This window comes from Anas acuta, chromosome 1 (genome assembly GCF_963932015.1).
Source record: "Anas acuta chromosome 1, bAnaAcu1.1, whole genome shotgun sequence".
Lineage (NCBI taxonomy): Eukaryota > Metazoa > Chordata > Aves > Anseriformes > Anatidae > Anas > Anas acuta.
The window spans coordinates 134,699,516-134,721,404 of NC_088979.1; the positions used below are offsets into that span (position 1 = coordinate 134,699,516).

General features: G+C 41.1%; 1 protein-coding gene across 1 annotated transcript in view; it reads left to right on the top strand.

Moving 5' to 3' along the window:
* The window catches only part of ETV6 (ETS variant transcription factor 6), a 145,821-nt gene extending 125,814 nt beyond the window's left edge, over positions 1 to 20,007 (top strand). The window contains exons 6-8 of the mRNA XM_068658443.1: positions 10,705 to 10,847; positions 13,623 to 13,723; positions 17,116 to 20,007. Of these exons, the coding sequence (XP_068514544.1) occupies positions 10,705 to 10,847; positions 13,623 to 13,723; positions 17,116 to 17,221 (350 nt within the window). The 3' untranslated portion in view covers positions 17,222 to 20,007. The remainder of the gene's footprint in view (positions 1 to 10,704; positions 10,848 to 13,622; positions 13,724 to 17,115) is intronic.
* The last annotated feature ends 1,882 nt before the right edge of the window (positions 20,008 to 21,889 follow it).

Consider the following 21,889-nt stretch of genomic DNA (forward strand, 5'->3'; position numbering starts at 1 on the left):
AATTTTAGGCTAACCTACTCAGCAAGGGGTAAGTCATCAGCTGATGTTAGAGGGGAGTATGACAAAGTTACTTTGGTATAGTCTCTTTGTGAAGCCATGTTCACTTCCAAGTCAGTCATCAGCTAGATTAAATTCATTCTATATAATGATCTTCAGGGCAAGATGTGGGTGGAACTTAGAACATTTCTGTGGTTAAGAGATGATTTTAGTAGTTGATACGTGAAGAGAGTTAGGTCTACTTCAGTGCCGTGGGCCTCACTTAGGCAACAGGGGTCTCAAATGCAGTGTATGTTTTAGGGAATATTGCATTACAGAAGAATGTTATATTCTGAACAAAAGAGGTCTTTAGCATATATGTGCCTATACTGTTAGTAGTGTTACTGAGTCTAAGGGAGCACATATTTAAGAGTTACCTGACCACTGTAACATCATGTGTGTCTACCTTGGCAAAATGATACCAGAGAAGTCATTTCCTAATGACAAGACAATGATCAAAATATTTGGAACCTAACCCCCATAATGTTGAATTTACAGATCATTATGAGATGGTATTTCAAGTCTAAGGGATATATGTATTACCATCATACAGCCATTAGGAAGTATATATATGTCAGTGTTCCTTTAGTTGTATATTCAGAAGACTCAGGCCATACACTTAAAGGATATTTTAAATGAAGATTTCATAATACATGCCTTCACTCACATAGCATATCTTTGACTGTCACAAGGGATTCTTAACAATACTACAGCCTCCCCTTTTCCTTAACATTGCTGAAGGAGTGCTGTAAACATGGGTAGTAAACAGCTTTTCAGCCAGAAAAAATGAGAAACTGTAAAAGAGAAACTGAGTTTTATCATGCCAAGGAGGAGTGGCTGAGGCCTGTGTGCTTCTGCCGCGTGAAAGGGGGGCTTAAAACTAGGGTGAGGAGGCAAGCTTGCTACTGTCAGAGGGGTTAACAGTCAGTAATTGCTGTTTATGGGATAGATTTCTTCCTGCTCCTCAAACCCCAACCACTCCTCCTGTCTTCTCTCCCTTGCTTCAGGACTCTGCAGCTGCCTGTTGTTTGTGTGTCTAGTGTCAACCCTGGCAGCCAAGCAGCTACCAGGGACTGGGTGGTCAGGCAGCCCCCAGGCTTTATTCTAGCTCAGCTGAGTCTGGGACTATACAATATGTGGCTGTTGCTAGCCCAAGTGTGAAACTGCTGCCTCTTGCACATGTAGGGCAGTGCTTATGGGGGGCATTTTGAGATACAGATAATGAATCTATACCTCATCACTACCTTGTGCTTAAGTATAAAAATCCCCCGAGAACCATTAACCATAGGAAGAAAATTGTATCCATGCCTTTCCATATGAAGATAAAGCTTGCCCTGAATCCTAGCTAATTGCATAGCTCAGTCTTGCCCAGGAGTACAGCTGAAGATATGGTGGGACGTGGAAATGTCTGCTTTCAGAAGCCCTGCCACATTGCTTGAACAGGTCGCCACCTTCCCACTTTGGCTAGGTTGTTTGATACTGCATCACCTTAAAGCCTCTCAGTCCCAGCTCACTCCTCAGACAAATCTCTTTAGCTTCAGATTGTAAGCATTTCAACGATCTGAGTTCACTTGAACAAGAAGTATGTGTGTGTTAGGGGGGAAATGTTGTTTCCTTGTGCTACAGAGACCTAGCTACTTTCTAAGAAAGCTAAAATAAGCCAAAAGACAGGAAATTGCAGCATGCCCAAACATTTTAGGTACCAGCCCTGACTCAACTCCCTGACTGAATCTCCCACACTTGTAAACTTGCCAGGCTTCGGCAACATCCTTGTGCTTTCTTGCCATAGCTCACTAGCCAACACACACCCTGTGGAGAGTCCTACCATAAAACTGCTCCTTTGGAGTCCTTCTGACATACAAGGAACTGCTTTGGCTCCCTGGAGGCATTCACAGCATCCAGAGTTTCTTCAAACAAATGATTTAAACTTCCAAAGCAACCATCTGCAAACAAGTCCCTTTCTCAGTTTCTCCATCCATCATGAAAAAATGTTTAACAGTTTTGACCTTCCTGGAGAATACAACTTCTGTATTGCTCTTAGCAGCCTTCAGTGGGGGCATCCCTGAACCTCCTTTATAGTAATTGCTAGCACTGCCTTTTCTTAGGTTTTCTTGAATTTCATAGGCTGCAGTCTACCCTACATGGGCTCTAGTATACTCTAAATTCATTACACTGGCAAAGAATCATCAAGTAGTCTTTGACTTTTTTCTTTTTTTTTTAATTTAACTCTGCAAATCATAGAGAAAGATACCCACTTATGGAAAAAAAAAAAAAGAATGCCTATGTTCACATTCCTAAAGGTCTACCATTTGAAACGTGAATTAAGCCAAGCTGATGCAGGTACTCTGCAAAGTGCTTCTGCTGTTTAATCCTTTTTATTTCCTGTTTGCAGTAGCTGGAGACAAAATTTCCATTGTTGATGCATGCCAGCTCATTAACTTGTTGCAACTTAGACATATATCTAAATTTGCTGATTGACAAGTGCAGCTTTTGAAGACTAGATTAAAATTCATTGTAGGAGCCAAGCAGAATTTTCAAGAATTTTCAGTTTTCTTGTTGAAACAAACAGAGATTTAGAGGCCTAAGATACTTGGGTGGTTGCTGTTTTTTTTTGTTGTTTTGTTTTATTTTCTTGTTTTTGCAATCCTACCAGCCTACTAAATACCTCTGCAAGTCTGAGCAGCTCAGTTAGTTTAGAATACGGGATGAGGCCCTTGATCACTTGGGACTTTCTTATGAAGATCTCAAGATGCAGATCTGAGTTCTTATTTGAGGAATATTTATATTCAAGCTTAGGCCGAATCTATTCTAAAAATTAAATGAACAACAAAAAACAAATCTGTGCTTGAATGTTACCTCTTCTCAGAGTCTGAAGCTCTGTTGTTAGTCCAATAATTTGCTACCCAGACATCTCAGGTTGATTTTTTTTGAACTTTCTTGGTTTTGTGAAGGGAGGGCAGAGGGTGTGCATGTGGGAAGTAATAACAGCCAATGAAAAATAACCAAAGCCATTATGTTAGACTAGAATTTACTTGCTAGTCACACACAGGTGAATGTGCAGCCTTGGCAATGCTCATAGTGTGTACAGTTCCAGTCAATTTTTAAGGATACATCAGGTTCTTTAAACTCTTCCAGGGGCCTCTGTACAGAAGACATGAAGAGTCTGCCATTTCCTTCAGTAAAAGTTACGTTTATACACTTGGAAATTTTGTGGAGCATAGTTACAGCAATACACTATTGATATAACATTGCACATTGCAAATAATGAGATGAAAGTAAAGTTTTGGGCAAATGATATATCTGCAGAAATGTAAATATTAGTTGCAAGTTACTGTAATCAGAGAACATCTGCCATGGGTTGCATATTCAGGAATATAACAGTCTGACATTCACATGTTTCTGTGGAAGTGCCACACCTCCCTCTGATGCCAAGGAAGGCTACTACTAGTACTAGAAGTGGTGGCACACTGAAATCCAAATGACTGACTTTGGGACACTGACTCCATACAGCACTCTCATGCTGGGCCATATGCCCATCAGCAACCTCACCAACCTCCTAGCACAGTCCTGAAAGCACTAGTCCAGACACAGACCCACACATCTTTCCTCTCCCGTCAAATTTCTAATAAATTCATGCCTTGACCAAAAAGTGTCTTCTTTCCTTAATACCAGCTAAGTGAATGTTTTGCAATTTGAAACAGCTTCCAGCAAGACAGACCTCTTCGTGGGGCCGGATCAAGCCCAACACAGGTTTTTAGCCCAGTGTGGAACCTATATGCCTCAGCAGAAGCCAGAGTTACTCCTATACTGAAATAAACCCTGGAGCATAGCTATGTGGTCAGCCTTCATAGCTGGTGGAATATTTGGGATCCACACGGAGTGCACTGCTCTGACCTAATACATCTCCTGGCTAAAGCAGCATTCCTGCCACCCTTGATCCTTAATCCAACTGCAGTAATCAGTAGAGCAACCTGTTAGCTACCTGCAGAGATGGAAAGTACCTTTTGGGCACATCCGTGTGGACACCAGTTGGCAGATAAGCTTTGCACATGGTGGCATATTGCCCACTGGTGGTTTGCGTGGCCTTGGTGAATGATTCACTGCTGGCCTAAAGAATTGCATCACCTTTACAGTATTTTAATGAAGAACCTGACAGAAAAAAAGCATGAGGATCTGTGGGAAAAGCTAATCTAAAATGGCAAATTCAGCACAAACCATTGACTGTGACTTTTCAGGTTTTACTGTTAAAGTTAACAAAGATTACAGAGGAGGAAAAATAAAATCTGGTAGTTTTTGGAATGCAACAGTATTACCAATGGTGATCGTTTGGCAAAATATGCCCTGGGGGAGTCAGAGCCAGTGGAAATGAAGGAGAAGGAAAAGAAAAAATGATACTTAAAGATTTTTTTAAAAGATTTCTGCACTAAAAATTGTTTTCTGTACAGCCTTTCAGTGAAAAAGCTCAGGAATGAATTGCACGTGTGTCAGGAAACCACTTATGAAGGCCCTTACTACCATATTACTTGAGCACATCCCATGTTATTAAAAGGTGCAGACCAGTAAAGCAATACAATCTCCTTTGCCTTGTTCTTTACAAAAGAATCTAGAAATATATATATATATTTATTTATTTATTTATTTATTTATTTATTTATTTATTTATTTATTTATTCTAATGCATGCATGTCAGAGAGATTAAGTGCATGTATGGGAAAAATTACTGGTGGAAAGTTGATTGAAGCCACTTCTGCTCAGCACTGCACAAGGGGTTAGAAGCAGCTGTGTTTGGCATTTAATTTTAGCCAGCTACCTGCTTTGTATCTGCAGCCATGGGTAGGTGTCTAGGCTACATATGCAACTTGGGATGAGCATAAGGGGAAAGGAAGGTTTCTCTTCATCTCTGCACAGAGAATGAGCCAGTCTAGGCCAGTCATTAGGGAATGCAGAAAATTATTTCTCAGGCCCTGTTCTGGTCCTAGCTGCCAGTAGTTTTTTTCAACCAAAAAATTCTGAGTGCCTCCTTCCTTTTACACGCTTCTTCTTGTAGAGGCTGTAGATGAGGTTACCATTGCCGTAGTTTTCAGCTAGCACAGAAATCTGCATTTTTTGCCAGGCATCATCTCTTCAAAACACACTGCTTTGTTCTCCAAGTCTACAGTAAGGGCAGCGGCAAACTAAACTCTGGGTTTAGAGTCAGTACACATTTCAGAGATAACTCTTACAGTTTGAAAGTGGGAAATACCATCAATAATGTTAATATCCCTAACCACTTCAGGTGCACTCACTGAATGTATTATTCATACTCCTTTTCAAAAAGCATTTCATATTCTCATACTGATGAAGATATCATCATCCCTGTTGTAACACATATCAAACTGAGACAGACAGGAAAAGAAAGACAGACTAGCAAAAATTCATTTTAGCACCTAGAAGCTAGATGCCTTTGCTTACCTGTCCTTTAACCAGTGCACAAACTGTGTCTCAGAGACTGGCTTTGCTTTCAAAGTAAAACGCAACTACATGTCCATTTGAGGGATCTGGCCATTGCACTGTAAAAAAAAAAGTGTTGTTTTTGATAGCAGCAGAACACCTACCTACCTCTGTGCAACTCATTTTCCATATTTCATAGGTGCCAGTTATTCCGTAGACACTGTGGGAATAAAAACGTTGTTTTTGCACAGAGTTACTTTGTTTAGAGGGAAGGAATCTGGTACTGAGATATGCTTGCAGTGATAAGAAAGCTTAACAGACAACCTTGTAAAATGATCTGGGTTTGAGAATTGAGCCGGTAACTGTGCACAGACCAAGGTAAGAAATACTAAGGATTGCCTTGGGGTCAGGTGAGACTCTGTGTGATGTGTGATTGAGACATACTTTTGTACGAAGCGAGTGTGGAGTCCTGATCCATGGTTCTGTAGCTCCGCGAGGGGCATGGCCAGAGACAGACATTAGTCAAGTGTGAGATAAGAGAGAGAAAGGAAGAGTCTCGGGAAATCTGGTGTACAGTACCCCTCGCATGGTGAAGTGCTTGGCAGTATACCAGGAATTAAGTTGGCCCAGCAGAGGCTTTGGTGAAAGTACAGGTTGGAGAAAGATAAAAAGAAGTGTTAAAAAGGGTTACTGAAGGTGTTAAATGTGTGGTATGTAATGTTTGATAGAACTGTTTGAAGTTGATTGAGCAGGGAAAGAGGATGTAGGCATGATCTAAGTAACAGTCTAGAAGCTTTGGTATATTTGCTGTGGTGTTTGGTCAGTTTCCCAAGTATCAGGGAGGGATGGAGCGGGGGGCGGAAGGGGACAACCTGATCCACCAGGAGCCTTTCCAGGGGGCCTAACAACCCTTTCAGTAAAGAAATTCTTCCTAATATCCAACCTAAACCTCCCCTGGTGTGACTTTAGCCCATTCTCCTTTGTCCTGTCACCATGCATGTGGGAGAATAGGGGATACCAAGCTGAGACTAGAGGATAAGATGATCACTGGGCAATTATTTTATGTACCCAAGACTAGGACTAACTTTGGCATTTGATGATGAAATTGGGCATTCAAATAGTAAATTGTTAGACTGGAATAACAGTGTTATTAATGGAGTACTCTCAGGCTCTGAGAGCAAAGGTATTTTCACCTCTGACTGGAAAGACCCTGAAATGGGGGCAGAAGCAACAATACAGATGTACAGTTTTACCTCAGGGATTTACAGGGCTACCGATTTTTTGGGGCAAGTTCTAGAACAGATTTTGGAGCATTTCCAACCTCACGAGGAGGTGTTACTATTACAATCTGTGGATGATCTTTTATTGTCAGGACAGGAGAAAACAGTTGTGAAAGAAGCTACTAACAAACTATTCAACTTTCTGGGAAAGCAGGGCTTGGGAATATTGAAAAATAAATTACAATATATAGAAAGAGAAGTCAAGTATTTAAGGCATCTAATGTCTGAGGGAAAATGAAGAATAAATCCAGAGATAATCCAGGGAATTGTTAAAAACTAAGAAAAAACTAAAAAGTTTTTAAGAGAAAGTTTTTTTTTAAGGAATCAAGAGCCACGAAGTCTGAATGAAAATGGATACTCCCTGATGGGAGAGAAATGCTGAATAAAGCACCAATGAGGCAAATATTAATCATTTTACATCAAGAGAGTCATAGGGAGGTGCAAGCAATGTGTGATGTTGTGCTAAGAAAGTATGTCTCTGTAGGAATATACACTTCAGTGAAGCAAATACGCAGAGGGTGTACCATATGTCAAAAGGTAAATAAAAAGGTCATCTGTAACACACCTAGAGAGAGATGGGAACCAGGGATTCAACCTTTCCAAAGTATACAGGTAGACTGTACTGTTTTACCTAAAGTAGGGAGACTTTGGTACTTGTTTGTACTAACTGACCACGTGACTGGATGGGTGTAAGCTCTCCCCTTGGTATCTGCCACTGCGAACACTGTGGCTAAGGTATCACTGGAGCAAATAGTCCCTAGATATGGGATAGTTGAAAATATTGATTTAGATCAAGGAAGTCATTTCACTTCACAAGTGCTGCAAGGGTTAATGCAGGCCTTAGAGACTGAGTGGGATTTTCACATCCCCTGACACCCCTCCTCTTCTGGAAAGGTGGAGCAAATGAATGAGACATTAAAGAAGCAATTAACTAAATAAGTGTTAGAAAACCAACTTCTTTGGGTAAAATGCTTACCTTTAGCACTCCTCCAGGTTCAAACAGCACCAAGAAAGGATATAGGAATTTCACCATATGAGATGCTGTTCAGATTACCCTATCTGGGCGGAAGGGATGAGATACCACAATTCAAAACGAAAGCTCCCTTAAGAACTGTATCCTGGGGTTGTCTTCTTCTTTGTCATCTCTCAGGACCCATGGGTTGTTGCCTCAACCCGTCCTCACCATCAACCAGGAAATTGGGTCCTGATTTGGACCTGGAAAGAATCAAAACTCCAGCCTGAATGGGAAGGACCATTTCAAGTACTACTAACCACTGAAACAGGTGTAAGAACTGCAGAAAAAAGTTGGACGCACTATACTCAAGTGAAAGCATCCATCAACCCTAGTACCTGGGACGTTGTTTCTACAGAAGACTTGTTGAAAGTTAAAATCAAAAAGAAAAATCTCATAATAGACTGAGCAAGATAAAATCTTACAATTGTAAACTAACCTTTTATTTTCACAGGTAACTAATGAGTGTGACTTGTGAGTGAGAGAAAGGCCTGGTCTATAGGGAATCAAAGTGCTCCTAAGGTGTTCTAGTAGTAGTGTACATCTTATTCTTTGTATTGATAATTATTTGGAAACCTAAGGGTTAAAAATAATATCAGGGAAAAATCAACTATTGATTTTGTTTCTAGTGATTGTAGTCCTCAGAGAAGGCCTTGGTTAACTGGCAACTTGGAAAAGGCATGACCAGATAATAGCAAAGACGGGATACCCTGACAAAATATGGGTGAATGTGACAGAGGGTTATGTACCACAATTTGCCAGGTTGCTGCTTGTGAGGTGTTACCTTGTGGAGATTTAAATGCCTATCGACAATTGAGTGGAGAGAACAACTGTCTCTGTCCTGAACCTAAGAGTAGCGGGATGTTTGAAGGACCCCCTTGCCCAAGATGGACTAATGTATGGTGAATGAGCAATCATAAAGGGTGGTCGCATACACCCATGTCAACTGTTGGCTTCATGAGGTTAAAAAAGTATAAAAAAAAAAAAATTAGAAAGAACATATTTAAAGGAACCATTCAGCCCAATTGTCAGCTTCTACAATGTAATGCAGTAACTATAACAATTAGTCAGGCTGATTGCATTACTAACCATACTTACAGTCTCAGAGCAGATGTAACTGGGAGAGACCCAATAGCCAGGATGAAAATAGCTAAATGGAAATGATCCTCTATTGCCACCAAAGATAGGGAGAAACTCGAGGAGAAAACAGGAGGCCCTCTTTGAAATGCAGCAGTTGTCACAGTTAAAGAAATAAAAGATTTTAGGCAAACATTTGAGATTGAAACAGGATATGGAGATGTGAATGGCTGGATAGAATGGGTCAAATATACTGTCCAGAGTGTCAAGCATAGCAATTGCTATGCTTGTGCCTTGGGACAACCGATTGCCCAGATAGTGCCCTTCCCATGGGGGTGGACCAAGGACTCCCAGGGGATGTGATGTATGATTACATTGTACCAAGAAAAGACTGCCTGGGGAAATGAGGCCTGTAAGTTTCTCCCTTTGGTTGTTGCATTATCCCCTGCATAAGAGGACTAATACAGTGGTTAACTGAAACTGCACTACTGAAACAAATGATCATGGATCCACCACCGTACTCAGATAAGACGATGATATTGAGGAGATGGAAAGCAAAGAAAGTGAAAAAGAGGAAGATATCTACCAAATTACATCTTAGAGAAAAGTTTTGCAAAAATCAACAATTTATAAAGAAGAAAAGGGGGGAATAGTGGGAATAAAAATGTTGGTTTTGCACAGTTACATTGTTTAGAGGGAAGGAATGTGGTATTGAGATATGCTTGCAGAGATAAGAAAGCTTAACAAACAACCCTGTAAAATGCAGACAAACAGAATTCTTAGAGCAATTAGGTGGAAATCACTGTATGAGAAACATCACCACCTCAAAGAGTGTAAAAGTCAAAAGAAATTTGACTTATAACAGGCCAGCAACTGAAAGCCATGTATGTAAAGCACCAGATGGATTGTGAACCTGGATTACCGAGTCAATGGGGAAACGGGAAGGTCCCGGTCATTGAGGAAAAAAAAAAAGTATATAATCTGTGTTATGGAACTAGTAGGTGCGCTTCTGCTTGTGGGATGCCTGCCATTGTAATCGCGAATAAAAATGCTACTTCATTGAGATACTAGCCTATGTTATTGACTACAGAGTGTTTCTCACAACACACATTGCAAGCAGGAAGTAGGAGCAGCTCAGCTCTTGGCTTCCCCCGTCTCAAGAGACTGCCATGAAACTGAAAAACACTAAACTAAAACCTAAGTATCTGTTAGACCTTTAATTAGCGACCTAAGGAGTGTTTGCCAAGAGGAAATTTGAATTCAATTATCCAAATAGAAAGTATTTAACCTCTCAATAGCACTCAAGTAATTATAATACTTGTGTTTGTTTTTTTTTCCAGGAACCTTAAAAAATAAAAAGCAAATTAAAAAATGGCAGAAGGTGTCAGTTTTATGTCATTTCTAACAGTGAAATCCTCTGTTACAAAGGAAAAATGTATCATTGTCCATGCCTCAGACCCCTTGAGCTGGCACAGAACGGGGCAACCTCAAGTAGGGAGAGCAGGATGCAGGATTCTTGATTTACACCCTGAAACAGCCTGTAACATTATCAGGGCTAACTGTGATAGTTTTATGTGTGTCAGTGCAACAGTAAACACAACAAAGATCGTCAGGTCATTTCACACAGTTTATAATTTGATAAAGATGCTCAGTCAGTGTCAGAAGGACCAGGACACATCAGAAAAGACTGTGTATATTCCAGTACATTTTGCAAATATTAGTCAATACCAACCAGGTCATTTGCATTGCAGATTGCAGTAGCAGTTTCAGGCCTGTTCCCCACTGTGCTTTCACTATAAATCCACCCTGAAGTTCCCAGAATTAATTCCAAAGAAAATCATCAATATTTTCTTTCTTCTCTCTTCACAGACTGTAGGTTGCTTTGGGATTATGTTTATCAGCTGCTTTCTGACAGCCGGTACGAAAATTTCATCCGATGGGAAGATAAAGAATCCAAAATATTTCGGATAGTGGATCCCAACGGGCTGGCCCGGCTGTGGGGAAACCACAAGGTAAGGGAGTAATGCATTTTTCCTCCTACAGCACATCACCTTTCATAACATCACAAAATTTACTTATAAACAGGGGAGAAAGGAAGGGAAGCGTATGCATATAAACTACTCCTGGAAGGTCGTAAGCTTGCATTGTACATACATTAGAAATATAAAGCATCCGGCCTCAAGTACTAAAACTTACTCGTCACATGAAGAACCTGTTGGTTTGGTTTAAAGGCATTTAGTTATAAACACTTCTAATTATAAAATTACAAAGAGCATAAGAATTAACGGTCCTTCTCTCTCAAGGCAAATCATTTATTCCTGAAACCTGATGCTAAGGCTGTTCTGGTAAGATGTGGTCTACAAAGAGCTGTGTACTACACCTCAGCAGAAGCTTCCTTTCTGTTCAGATTTCACAAAAGGAGAGACTGCTGCCCTGTGACAGACATCAAATGCTGTAGGATTATGTATTTCCTTGTAAGATGTTGCTCTTTGTTCGCTGGAAAGCAGTTACTAATATTTGCAGTATGGGGCTGAGTGTGTATACGTATATCTATCTATATGAGTACAGATACATACTCATATCTATATGTGTATATACATATAAGTATAGACATATTGAGTATATGAGTAGTCAGCATAGATTTACATAGATTTACCTGAGCAACCTGTACAATGAAATGACTAGCTTGGTGGATGCAGGGAGAACAGTAGATATTGGTTATCTTGACTTAAGAAAGGCTTTTGAGACTGTCTCTCCTGTAATGTCAGGCAAACTAATGAATTATGGACAAGACAAGAATACAGTGAAATAGACTGAAAACTGTCTGAACTGCTAGGCTGAAAGGCTTGTGATCAACAGCACAAAGTCCACTCACTAGTGGTATTATCCCAGGGATTGATTCTGGGGCGATTACTATATAACATGCTCATTAATGATGGGACAGAATGCACCAGCAAGTTTTCAGATGATACAAAACTGGAAGGAGTGGTTGATACACCACAGGATTGTGCTGCCTTGCAGAGAGACCTGGACATTGTGCAGAAGTGTGTTAATGGAAATCTCATTAAACCTCACAAGGGGAAATGCAGAGTTCCACACCTGGGGAGGAATGACCCTAGGTGTGGAACATTCTTACTAGGAAGGTGATCAGACACTGGAATGGGTTGGCCAGAGAGAGATAGGAGTCTCTATTCTTGGAGATTCTTGGAGATGTTCAAAGCTGGAATGAACACAGACCTGAGCAACCCATTCTAGTCGTCCCTGCTTTGAGTAGAGAGATTGGACTAGATGATCTCCAGAGGTGCCTTCCAACCTTAACCATATTGTTTTTCTGTGTATGAGCATACATCTTGATACAGTCAAGATTTTCGTGTGTGACATTAAATCTCTCCTAGAGGTTTTGGGCTGCAGCAGTGGGAATGGGATGAAGAGTTCTGTGAATGAAGAGTAGTACTGCCCTTGCCTCACCTACATGCTGATAATTAGGCCCTGTGTTTCTCATGTTGGCTGTCTGAAAGTGAAGCTACTTCAAGACATTAGTCACTTGGGACACACAGTGGCCTTTTAGCATATAAGAAATGGAAAAAAAAAACCACAAGAACTATTTCAGGGGGCTTCCCATTGAGCAGAGTCTAGATTTTTCAAATAAAACATTGTCATTCTTAGTGTTTAATTATCACAGGAGCTCTTCATACTTTAGAAGAAGAGTAGAGGTCAGGGCAAGCAATGGAGGTCTGTTACTAGGGGCTATTTTGGACAGGAAGATCAGTCTCGTTTAATAAAGGCAGGTCAACACTATAGACTTCTGCCTGATCTTGGATTGACAGAGATGTGCCAAGCCAAACTCTTAACATGAAGGCTCACAGAGCAAAAACATGCTTCTTCTAGTTTGCCTTGTTTTGCCTATGGCAAGGCGGCTTCTTAATACTCATGCAAACGTGGTTTTGCCAGTGTAGTTCCCTTTCTGCTGGAGTTTCTTTGCCTGCATGGTAGCCAGTGATTCTTGTACCAGAAAAATGGTCATCGTGCAGACATAGCCTGAGGGATTGATCCTGTTACCCCAACCCAGGAAAGTACTGTAATGGCGGGCCCCATGCAGCTCTGCCTATGCCCATTGCTGCTGCCTTGTGACACTTGGCTGAAGTGAGGTCGTGCCTCAGTCACTCTGCAGTGCTCTGGCTGTGGGGTCAGCAGTTCCCAAAATGAAGGGGAGGCTCTGTCACAGAGGCACATATACAACCTAATGGACCACTTGATTTACACCCCTATAATGAGAGGAGAAACAGTCTCTCAATCTCCACAGTGCTCAGTAAGCATTAACTAGTTAATGGAGGGGATTCCTAGAGGAACAGCACTCTTAGAAGGGATTGCTGACAAATGCAGTCTGTTAGCCACTGTTCTTATGCTTTTACAAAAGGTGGGTTCATTAAGAACAGACCTGTCACATCTCATGTGGCATGAGCATCTCCATCTAGTATCTCCTTTTGTGGTTGCTGAAGCCTTTATTTATGTGTGATCCAAGAAACTGTAGAAAAACCTCAGTTGGAATTCTTGGTAGACATTCTAGCTTAAATTGCACTGTATGAAAAGAGACACATAAAATTTTCCTGATGAGGGCTGGAGGGGCAGAATGGGGCTGCAAACAGCAGAATAATAGAATGTGTAATTTCTTGTACTGGCTTGGTTATTTTAGCTACCTGTGATAGCTCTGCAATTTCTTTGGGGGTTTAGGAACGTTTTCATGAATCGTCTTAACACATTTTTCCCTTTTCTTTTGAAAAAATCAGAACAGAACAAATATGACTTACGAGAAAATGTCCAGAGCCCTACGCCACTACTACAAACTAAATATTATCCGGAAGGAGCCAGGACAAAGGCTTTTGTTCAGGTAATTTTTGCTTTTCTTTGCCATTCCTTTCTACAGACAATTCATTTTTGAAGATGGAAGACGGAATTCTTTGTGTGATACTTCATTGCCACAGCTCGAACATCATTGACAATGGGCATGCATTTGTAAAAGCTGTCTAGACCAGTGCTTCCCAGCTTTCAAGACAACTGCATCAATTTAGAAAAATACAAGCCTGCTTCAGTGATCAGTGGAGTCAGTAGTAATCTTTTCACTCACTCCAAGCAGTCTGTGCCATTTTTTAAGACCTTAGCTAACTGATTTGTCATCTCAGCCAAACTCCTAGAAAATCCAGTCCATGTTCAACTCCTACAGATACAGCTGCTAGTGAATGCTAAGCAGAAATCTGGCATTTCCTCGAGAGCATCAGCATCACGGAAGAGAAGTGCTGATGAACTTGTCTTTGGCAGCAGTGCCTTCAAGGAAGAGAGAGACCTGCAAGAGCTGCTCATAAAACATCAGATAGGATGATACAACCGAGAATTTAGGAAATAGGACCCTGAACAGTGTAAAGCAGAGGGTTAATGAATGAACTTGAGTGCAACTGGCAGAACCACTGAGTGTGAGCACTCCAGTTCTCTGCAGGCAGGATCAGGGAATCCTAGAGCGTAAGTCTGACCCACAGAGTGCTGAACTCAGGCCAAAGGCTGCTTTGGATCTGGTCTGGATTACTGGTCTTGATCCAGTAATGTTCTTGGAAATGATATCAATAGGAAGGCAGTCTTGGAGTTTGTTTTCTTAAATGTCTAACAGAACTGCATTAGTACTCAGACTACCTGAAGAGGTTTCTGTGGAATGTCTTGTTGATACCATTTTAGAAAGAGACTTAAGACAGAGAAAGGATAATGAAGCGAAGAAGGAATCACAGGCAAAATCAACTGTGTTATTTCAATTTTTTTGGCAGAAAGTTAAAGTTAAAGCAAAAGGAGCCTGGGTTGTTGTGGCCTTGTGTGAAGATTGCACTTCCCAGGGGAATTCTGTGATGCTGAATAATGCCTGTGCTTATCTTGGAGCTTTTCCTTTGGTGGGAGCACAAACAAAACAGGAGTCCATCTCTCCTCAACCAGGCTGCCTATTTTCTCAGAACTGTAGAAACTTAATACCCTTGGAGACCTCAGTTCCTCAGTCAGATTTGCCCAGAATTGACCAACAGATTCAAAGGTCACCAGGCAGCATAAAACATGAGCATACAAACCTCATTTCCTCTGGAAACTGGGGGGAAGGGAACAAAGCATTTTTTTGCACAATTCCCAATAAGAACTTATTAATGTTGTTTTCTTAGACCTATTTATATCTGAAGAGAAAAAGAAGAACAGCTGCAGAAAATCAAGCCATTAATATGCCTTTCTTGGCTATTTCTCGCAATCACAGAAAAAAATAGGAAATGTGACTTTATAAGCAACATGCAGGCAGTTGTCATCTGCAAATATCTGTACAGAGCTTTAAGTTTAACGGAGTCAGAGGAGGTCTTCTAATAAATGGGCAGAATGCCTTCTGCAACAAAAGAAGTCATAGAAACTGTTTCTTTGTTGGCAGGTAGTTCTGGTCTGGTTGATTTTTGGTTTTGGTTTGTTTGTTTATTAGGGTTTTTGTTTTGGTTTGGTTTGGTTGGTTTTGGTTGGTTGGTTTTTCTTTTCAATTTATTCAAATGCTATTACAAATACTTTGAGTTCCATGACGTGACTTAAAACACAGACCAGAAAGAATTCCTGAAGTAATGCTGTACAGTTCTTATCAGCCTATCTTCCATGTGATTTAGGAAGCAGAACAGACAGAAGGTAGGGGGACAGTGGTATTGTTCCATTTTGGTTTCATCCTTACTCAAGATCAACAGGACAAGCACAGGGTTTAAATCAGGGCACAGTCTGGCCTGTAGGCTTTGGTGAGTTTTCACTGGATAGCCAGGAACTGATTCACCACTTTTGTATGCTAGCTTTTGAGCACCGTAACACCATTTATATCGGCACAGTTCTTCCAGCATACAAATGGGAGTGACACAGAAGTGAGTCATAGCTGATTTCTTTTTCATAAATGCATATGTGCACATGATTTCCAAAATTAGAAGGGGTGGCAAAAGGTTAGTTCCAGGCAGTGCTACGCATTTGCTGAGAGGCCCTGGGTATTTCAAACTGAAAACCCGAAACTTTATAAACTTGGAGGCAGCAGAGTAGGCAAATCTTGCCTGTTAGCTTCAGCAGTGATTTTTCTGGGTCACTGATAGTAATGAGGCTCCTGTCAGTTGGTTTTGTTTTTGCTGGGGCCAGGATACTGAGCATATCATCAACCTAAGTAAAATTCCTCTGATTAACACATTTTGTACTGCTGAATGTTAGCCAGTACATAATTAATGAAAAAATACAAAATTTTGTAACACTTCCAGCATAAACATGTCCTATTCTGATTTTTCCAGAAGTACTTACAAGTTAGGAAAGTGGTTTGTGTTTAAACTAGGATTTCATCCTTCCTGTGCCATTTTCTCTTCCTGTGCCATTAAATCCAGAAAGAAAAAAGCAGAGCTCTTCTGTGCTGTCCGTACGCAGTGGTACACAAAAGCACCCTGGCAAAGATCAAGACTGCAGACCTGATCTGCAGGCTGGTGGATGTCCTTTCCCATTTCCTACTGCTGCCATGCCTCCCCAGAGGCAGTTTCTGTTTCTAGCCCCCTGCAGATTTACTGCATCAAGACATTAGTGCTGTGGCATTTATTTACAGAAGACACTGCTACGTTGCAATTACACTTGGCTACAGTCACACAGGAAGACACTGTCTTTGTGCACAGTTCCCTTTTCCCAGTTAAAGCTTAGCCCAAAAGCTTTTTCTCTCAGGGCTTTTTTCATTTCCCAGAGCTTGTTCTGACTTGGTCCTTAGCTTTTTCCAGACCTGCTCTTTTGGTGTTTCATATTCATCTTCACTCACCTGCACACAAGCTGGCAGAAATGAGTAGCCTTCTGCCTCTCCATGCCTTACAAGTGATTTGCTTTGAAATATGTTGACAATAAAGATCACTTACATTTCTGTCACCAGATTCCGTAAATGAGTGGACATGTGGCATGCTGTCATCTTACATGGCAACAGCAAACAATATGAAGAAAAAGAAGTAAATATCATTCTCTGGAAAAGACTGTGGGTTTTGTTTCAGATTTGGACTTTAGAAAAAGGGAGCAGGAGAAAATGCTTGTGATTTTTCTTACTTCATTTCCATGTATGGGGAGGAAAGATACCGGTAGGCTGGGGAAAAGCTGGGAAATACCAAGTCATACCAGAGGATACAGCAAAGATGATTCTGGGGAGCTGCAGAGGTCAGGGGACTCAGCATCTTGATAAGGAGAAAGGCTGAGACCACTGGGAAATCAACTTGTTTCTCTGTTTTGCAGGTTCATGAAGACCCCAGATGAGATTATGAGTGGCAGAACAGACCGCCTCGAGCACCTTGAGTCCCAGGAACTGGATGAACAATCATTCCAAGAAGATGAGTGCTGAAGGGAACTGGTGCACCGCCTCTGTGTGTCCATGGGAGAAACATCTGCCTGGATGGCTGGCACAATTTGGGAGGGGAAGCAACAACACAGAAGCAGTACTTGCGGTCTCCACTTAGCTTGAAGACCATGCAGGACCTGAAGCACCTTAACAAAACAAACTAACAGGCAGAAGTGGTGCTGGCAGAAAAGTGAAGGGGAGAAAGCCTGGACTTACGCACTACTTCACTGTTCCTACAGAGTCTCCCTTGAGTTCTTTCTGTCTTTTTGGTTTCATTTTTTTTGTTTGTTGTTTTTCTTTTTTTTGTTTGTTTGATTTATTTTTTTCCCCTAATAAACATGCAGTTTGATTTTCCTTATCTCACATAGGACAAGACATCAGATTACGCTTTTTTTGGGGGGAAGGCTCTCCTATGGAAATAGAGCGCTCTTATTTTCTGTGCAAGTCTCATGACGTAACACTGCATAATACAATAGCAACACAGGAGGGATTTGCTCAAGGGTTCCAGTTTGCTTGGATCAATGCGTATGTGCTGCGACTGGGGAATGTGTTGAAGCTACCAAAAGAATTTACCACACATGTCTGTCAAATGAAGAGGAATCACCCTTCATGTATTGGCTGGGATAGCATCCCAGCATAGTTTGGGCTCATGAGTCCTGCAAGTGGCTATTTACTGCTGGCATATGGACCAAAACCAATCACCTAAGTGCTCCAGGGAGGAGAAAAATAAATGTGACAAACCTCTGCAATAGACTGATGTTGACATTGTCCCTCCTTCTAGCAAAGAAGTGATAGAATGGCGTGGGGGGAGAGGGGCAGGGACTAATATAAATATATATGTATATAGAGAGAAACGTTTCATATATATATATATGTTTATACGTAAACACCACAATATATGCACAAAGCAGAAATTCAGCTCAAAGCCTTTGATAAAAAAGTAAAGGCTGAAACATCTGAAATTACAAAAGGGACTTTTTTTTCTTATACCTGCTAGCAATTTTGGGGTGAAAGGTGAAGGGCTGTTCCTTACATCTTAAGGACAATGCAAAGGGATCCATCATACATGTATGGTTTGTACTATTCAGAAACTACTCCAGGATCACTTTGTGCCACTGGAGAGGTAGATTATTCACCAATCTAAAAACTGGTGGTAGAGAACTAGAGACCAAATAGCTGTACTGATGCCTTGGAATTGATTTTGGCTTTGTTTGTTTATGCCTCTCACAACTCTTCCCCACCCCACAGCTTTGCCATCCAGGAATCTTGTCTCAGCTTGCCTGTTTTTAACGTGATTTAAAAGACCAGGAAAAAAAAAAAAAAAAAAAAAAAAAAAAAAAAAAAAAAAAAACCACAAACAAACAAACAAACAAAAACACTAGATAAATGTTTCTTTCTTGGGTTTTGTTTTTGTTCTTTGCAAGGTACCCTGTTTTTTACACCTCTGATTTGTTTTGCATCGTGAGGGTGCTTTCCATGAGGCAAAAAGCCACTCCTAGTTTGGTTGCCAGAAGCTCAGCAGCCTTTAATGTCTGATACTAGAGAAACTACTGGCCTTTTTCATTTCACATTGCTCTGTCCATCATGTCAGGGAAGTCTGGTGTCCAGGTATCCAGCCATCCACCAGCACTGGGCCTTTTAGTGGGAAGAATACCTAGCAGCAGAAATGATACTTGCAAAGGGAGAAGATACACAAAGAAACTGCAGGAATCACATGACGTTTGGAAGAAATCAAGTCCACACCAGTTCATTAAAAACAGAGAACCTCTTTATGGGAACATGAATACTAGAAAAGGGAAAAAAAAAAAAAAAAAAAAAAAGTGGGTTAATCTAATCCATTCCTACCAAAAAAAGCAAGGTACATTTCCATGATTTCCATGATAGCACTTCTATCAGCTATTCTACTAACATGACTTTTGATCTTACCCTATACTTAACAAGAAGGTTAATCTATCCAGAAAAAAAAAAAAAAGAAAGAAAAAAAAAGAAAAAATAGTACTTGGCAATGAATAGTGGCCTGTATGTTTAAATAGAAATAGTCCAAGCTCACAAAAGACTTTATTGAGTTGCAACTTTAGAAGGAAAAGGTTTGTTAAGGGCAAAGATAGGCATCATACAATGAGGAGAGATTTTTCAGAGCCAGTATCTGATGAGGAACAATGGAGCATACATCTTTCCCTGAGCTTTTCCGAGCCACATTTTTTTATTATATTATAGTCAAGATGTTATATGTCCCAGCACACCAAGTGCTTGACTTTTTCTGCCTCAAAAGAAAAGATGCAGGAGTGTCCATAGGAAAGATGAGCAGATGACCTGTCACTGCCATGACTGAAGTACTTAGAGCTCATGAGCTGTGAGACACAGGGATCCCGGTGCTCACAGGCCTGAAACCAAGCGTTCCTTGAAACCAAGGGGCCAAGGTGATACCTTGCTTACTCACTTTGCTTACTCACCTGTGCCTCAGGAGCTGGAGTGAAGAAAGTGCTGTGTGTCCTCTCACTTAACATGTAGCATGGAGGGAATTTGGACGTGTTTTCCTGGGGTGGTCAAAAGAATAACTCAGAGGATATTGTGAATGATAGATGAAGTGGCAACACCAAACTGTCAATGTAAAGAAAGTCTCTTGCTGTTTCTTAGGATGTTCAGCAGTAGAAAGAAGCACAGTTTACATTGAACAATTTGTGTCCATTACTGCTTGGGCTTTGGTGCCTGCATGCACTGCATTATTTTCTTTCTCCTGCTCCAGCTACTGTTAAGAGATGCTGGGAAAAAAAAAAAAAAAAAGACAATAGGAAGCTTCTATTTAAAGTGCTTTCTGAGCCACATGATTTTGTTATGGTCAAGGTGCACAAAGCAAAAAATAGGGAACTTGAGATAATCCATCAGTGTAAGCCCATATGCTCACCATGTATGCTAGCAAGAAGTTTGTCTTCAGCACTGTGTAAGGCAAGAAAAAGCAAGGAATCCTGAAATTCCACGTGGCGCCCCATAGGTAAAATTTGTAGGGAAAATTTGGTGCAGGAAATATTCACCTTTACCGAAAATGCAGTCATTTGCACCTGCAGAATCTAAGTCAAAGGAAAAAGATTATTTTTGCTGACTGTCAGGAACTACCTTCCAGTTGACACACAAAGGACATCTTAGGACAACTTCTCCACTGCAGATGTAGGTCTCAGGAGGTTCAGGTCAGTTTGGATCAGGCTGTTCCCACAGAGGTGCATCCTGGCAGGTCCTGCCCCTAGTGCTGTGGGGAGGAGCATGGGTACCAGAGGTGTGGGTGATGCTGCAACTGCACAGGCTGCAGGGGCTCGGGACGTGGTGAGGGACCTGCAAGGTGTGAACTGCTCCTTGGGGTCTTGTCAGCAAGTTTATCAGCTATGACTACAAAATAAAAATAACTAAGAATAAAAACAGGCTGCAGTAAGCGGATTCCCCTCTACCTCACTTCCCACTGGCAGATCCGTGGAGCCCAGAGTGTTCCCATGCTGAGCTTCAGGAACACCTGGCTGCCCGTGTGGGCTTAGCAAAGGCAACATCATCTTTCCACCAGCCCTGACACCTGCCTCTTCTCCCCAGCTTCTGATTTCCCAGTGTAGAATTTGCCAGCAGCACAGAAGCCAAACTTTCTGCCCTTCCAACCATAACAAGCAGGAAAAGGGAGAAAGAGCCCAAGAAACGCCCAGCAAAGGATCTCGATGCCTTACAGTTCGGTGGGACCTCCATTGCCTTCAGCTTGCTGCAAGGCTGAACAAGGCACAAGCAGTCAGGTAGGACATGCTGCAGCTCCACAACAAAATGTTTTCTGGCTTGACATTGGAAACTTTTTGACTGCCTCTCCATCCCAAGAACACTACTGAGGCCCTTCCTGTGAACACTACGCTGCTGCCATCGTCCCCAGGTGCATGCATGCAATCCATGTATGCATTCTCCAGATCTCTTTGTCAGACTGCAACCCTGTGCAAATCCAGAATGCATCAGTTTGAGGTTTTTTGTTTTGTTTTTCTGATTTTTTTTAAATAAAATTTTAGTCTTTTTATTGATGGTGGCTTTTTGTTTTTTTAAGGTGTGGGGTTAAGGGACTGAATCAAATGAATGTAACAAAACAAAAACAAACAAAAAAAAGCCTACTCTCAGGGCCAGTGAGTTGCAAATAATTTTTAAAATGCCTGTAATTACATCATCTCAATAAAAAAGATTTAATATAAAAATGGGAATACCAAATTTTGTTGGTGCAATCATTGCTAAAAGGTCCTTTCTTTTTAAGAACTATGGTACCTGAGTATATGCGGTACAAAGTATCTGCTTTCAATCAGGAAGAGAAACCTGCAGACTTCCCATGCCCAAATGTGTATAACAGAGCCTGGATCTTCCCTGGGAAGCTTTGCTTGGAAAAGTTAATGCTGTCCCTTGGAGTATTTACTTTGCCACCTTCCCTTAGAGATCATCAGAGCACCCCAATGTTAACCTGGATGGGGATACGGGGGTTCTCCTCCCTTGTCTTGGAGACCATGCAGAAACAAAAAATAAAAAATAATGAGAAGGTGTGCTGACTCTGTTGCAGCTTTTGTGTCCTGCTAAATAGGCCAGCTCAAGGAATTTGAGAAAAGTAATTATTTCTGCAGTATTCATCTTAGAAAACTGGTCTAGAAACAAACCCCCTAGCATGCTGCT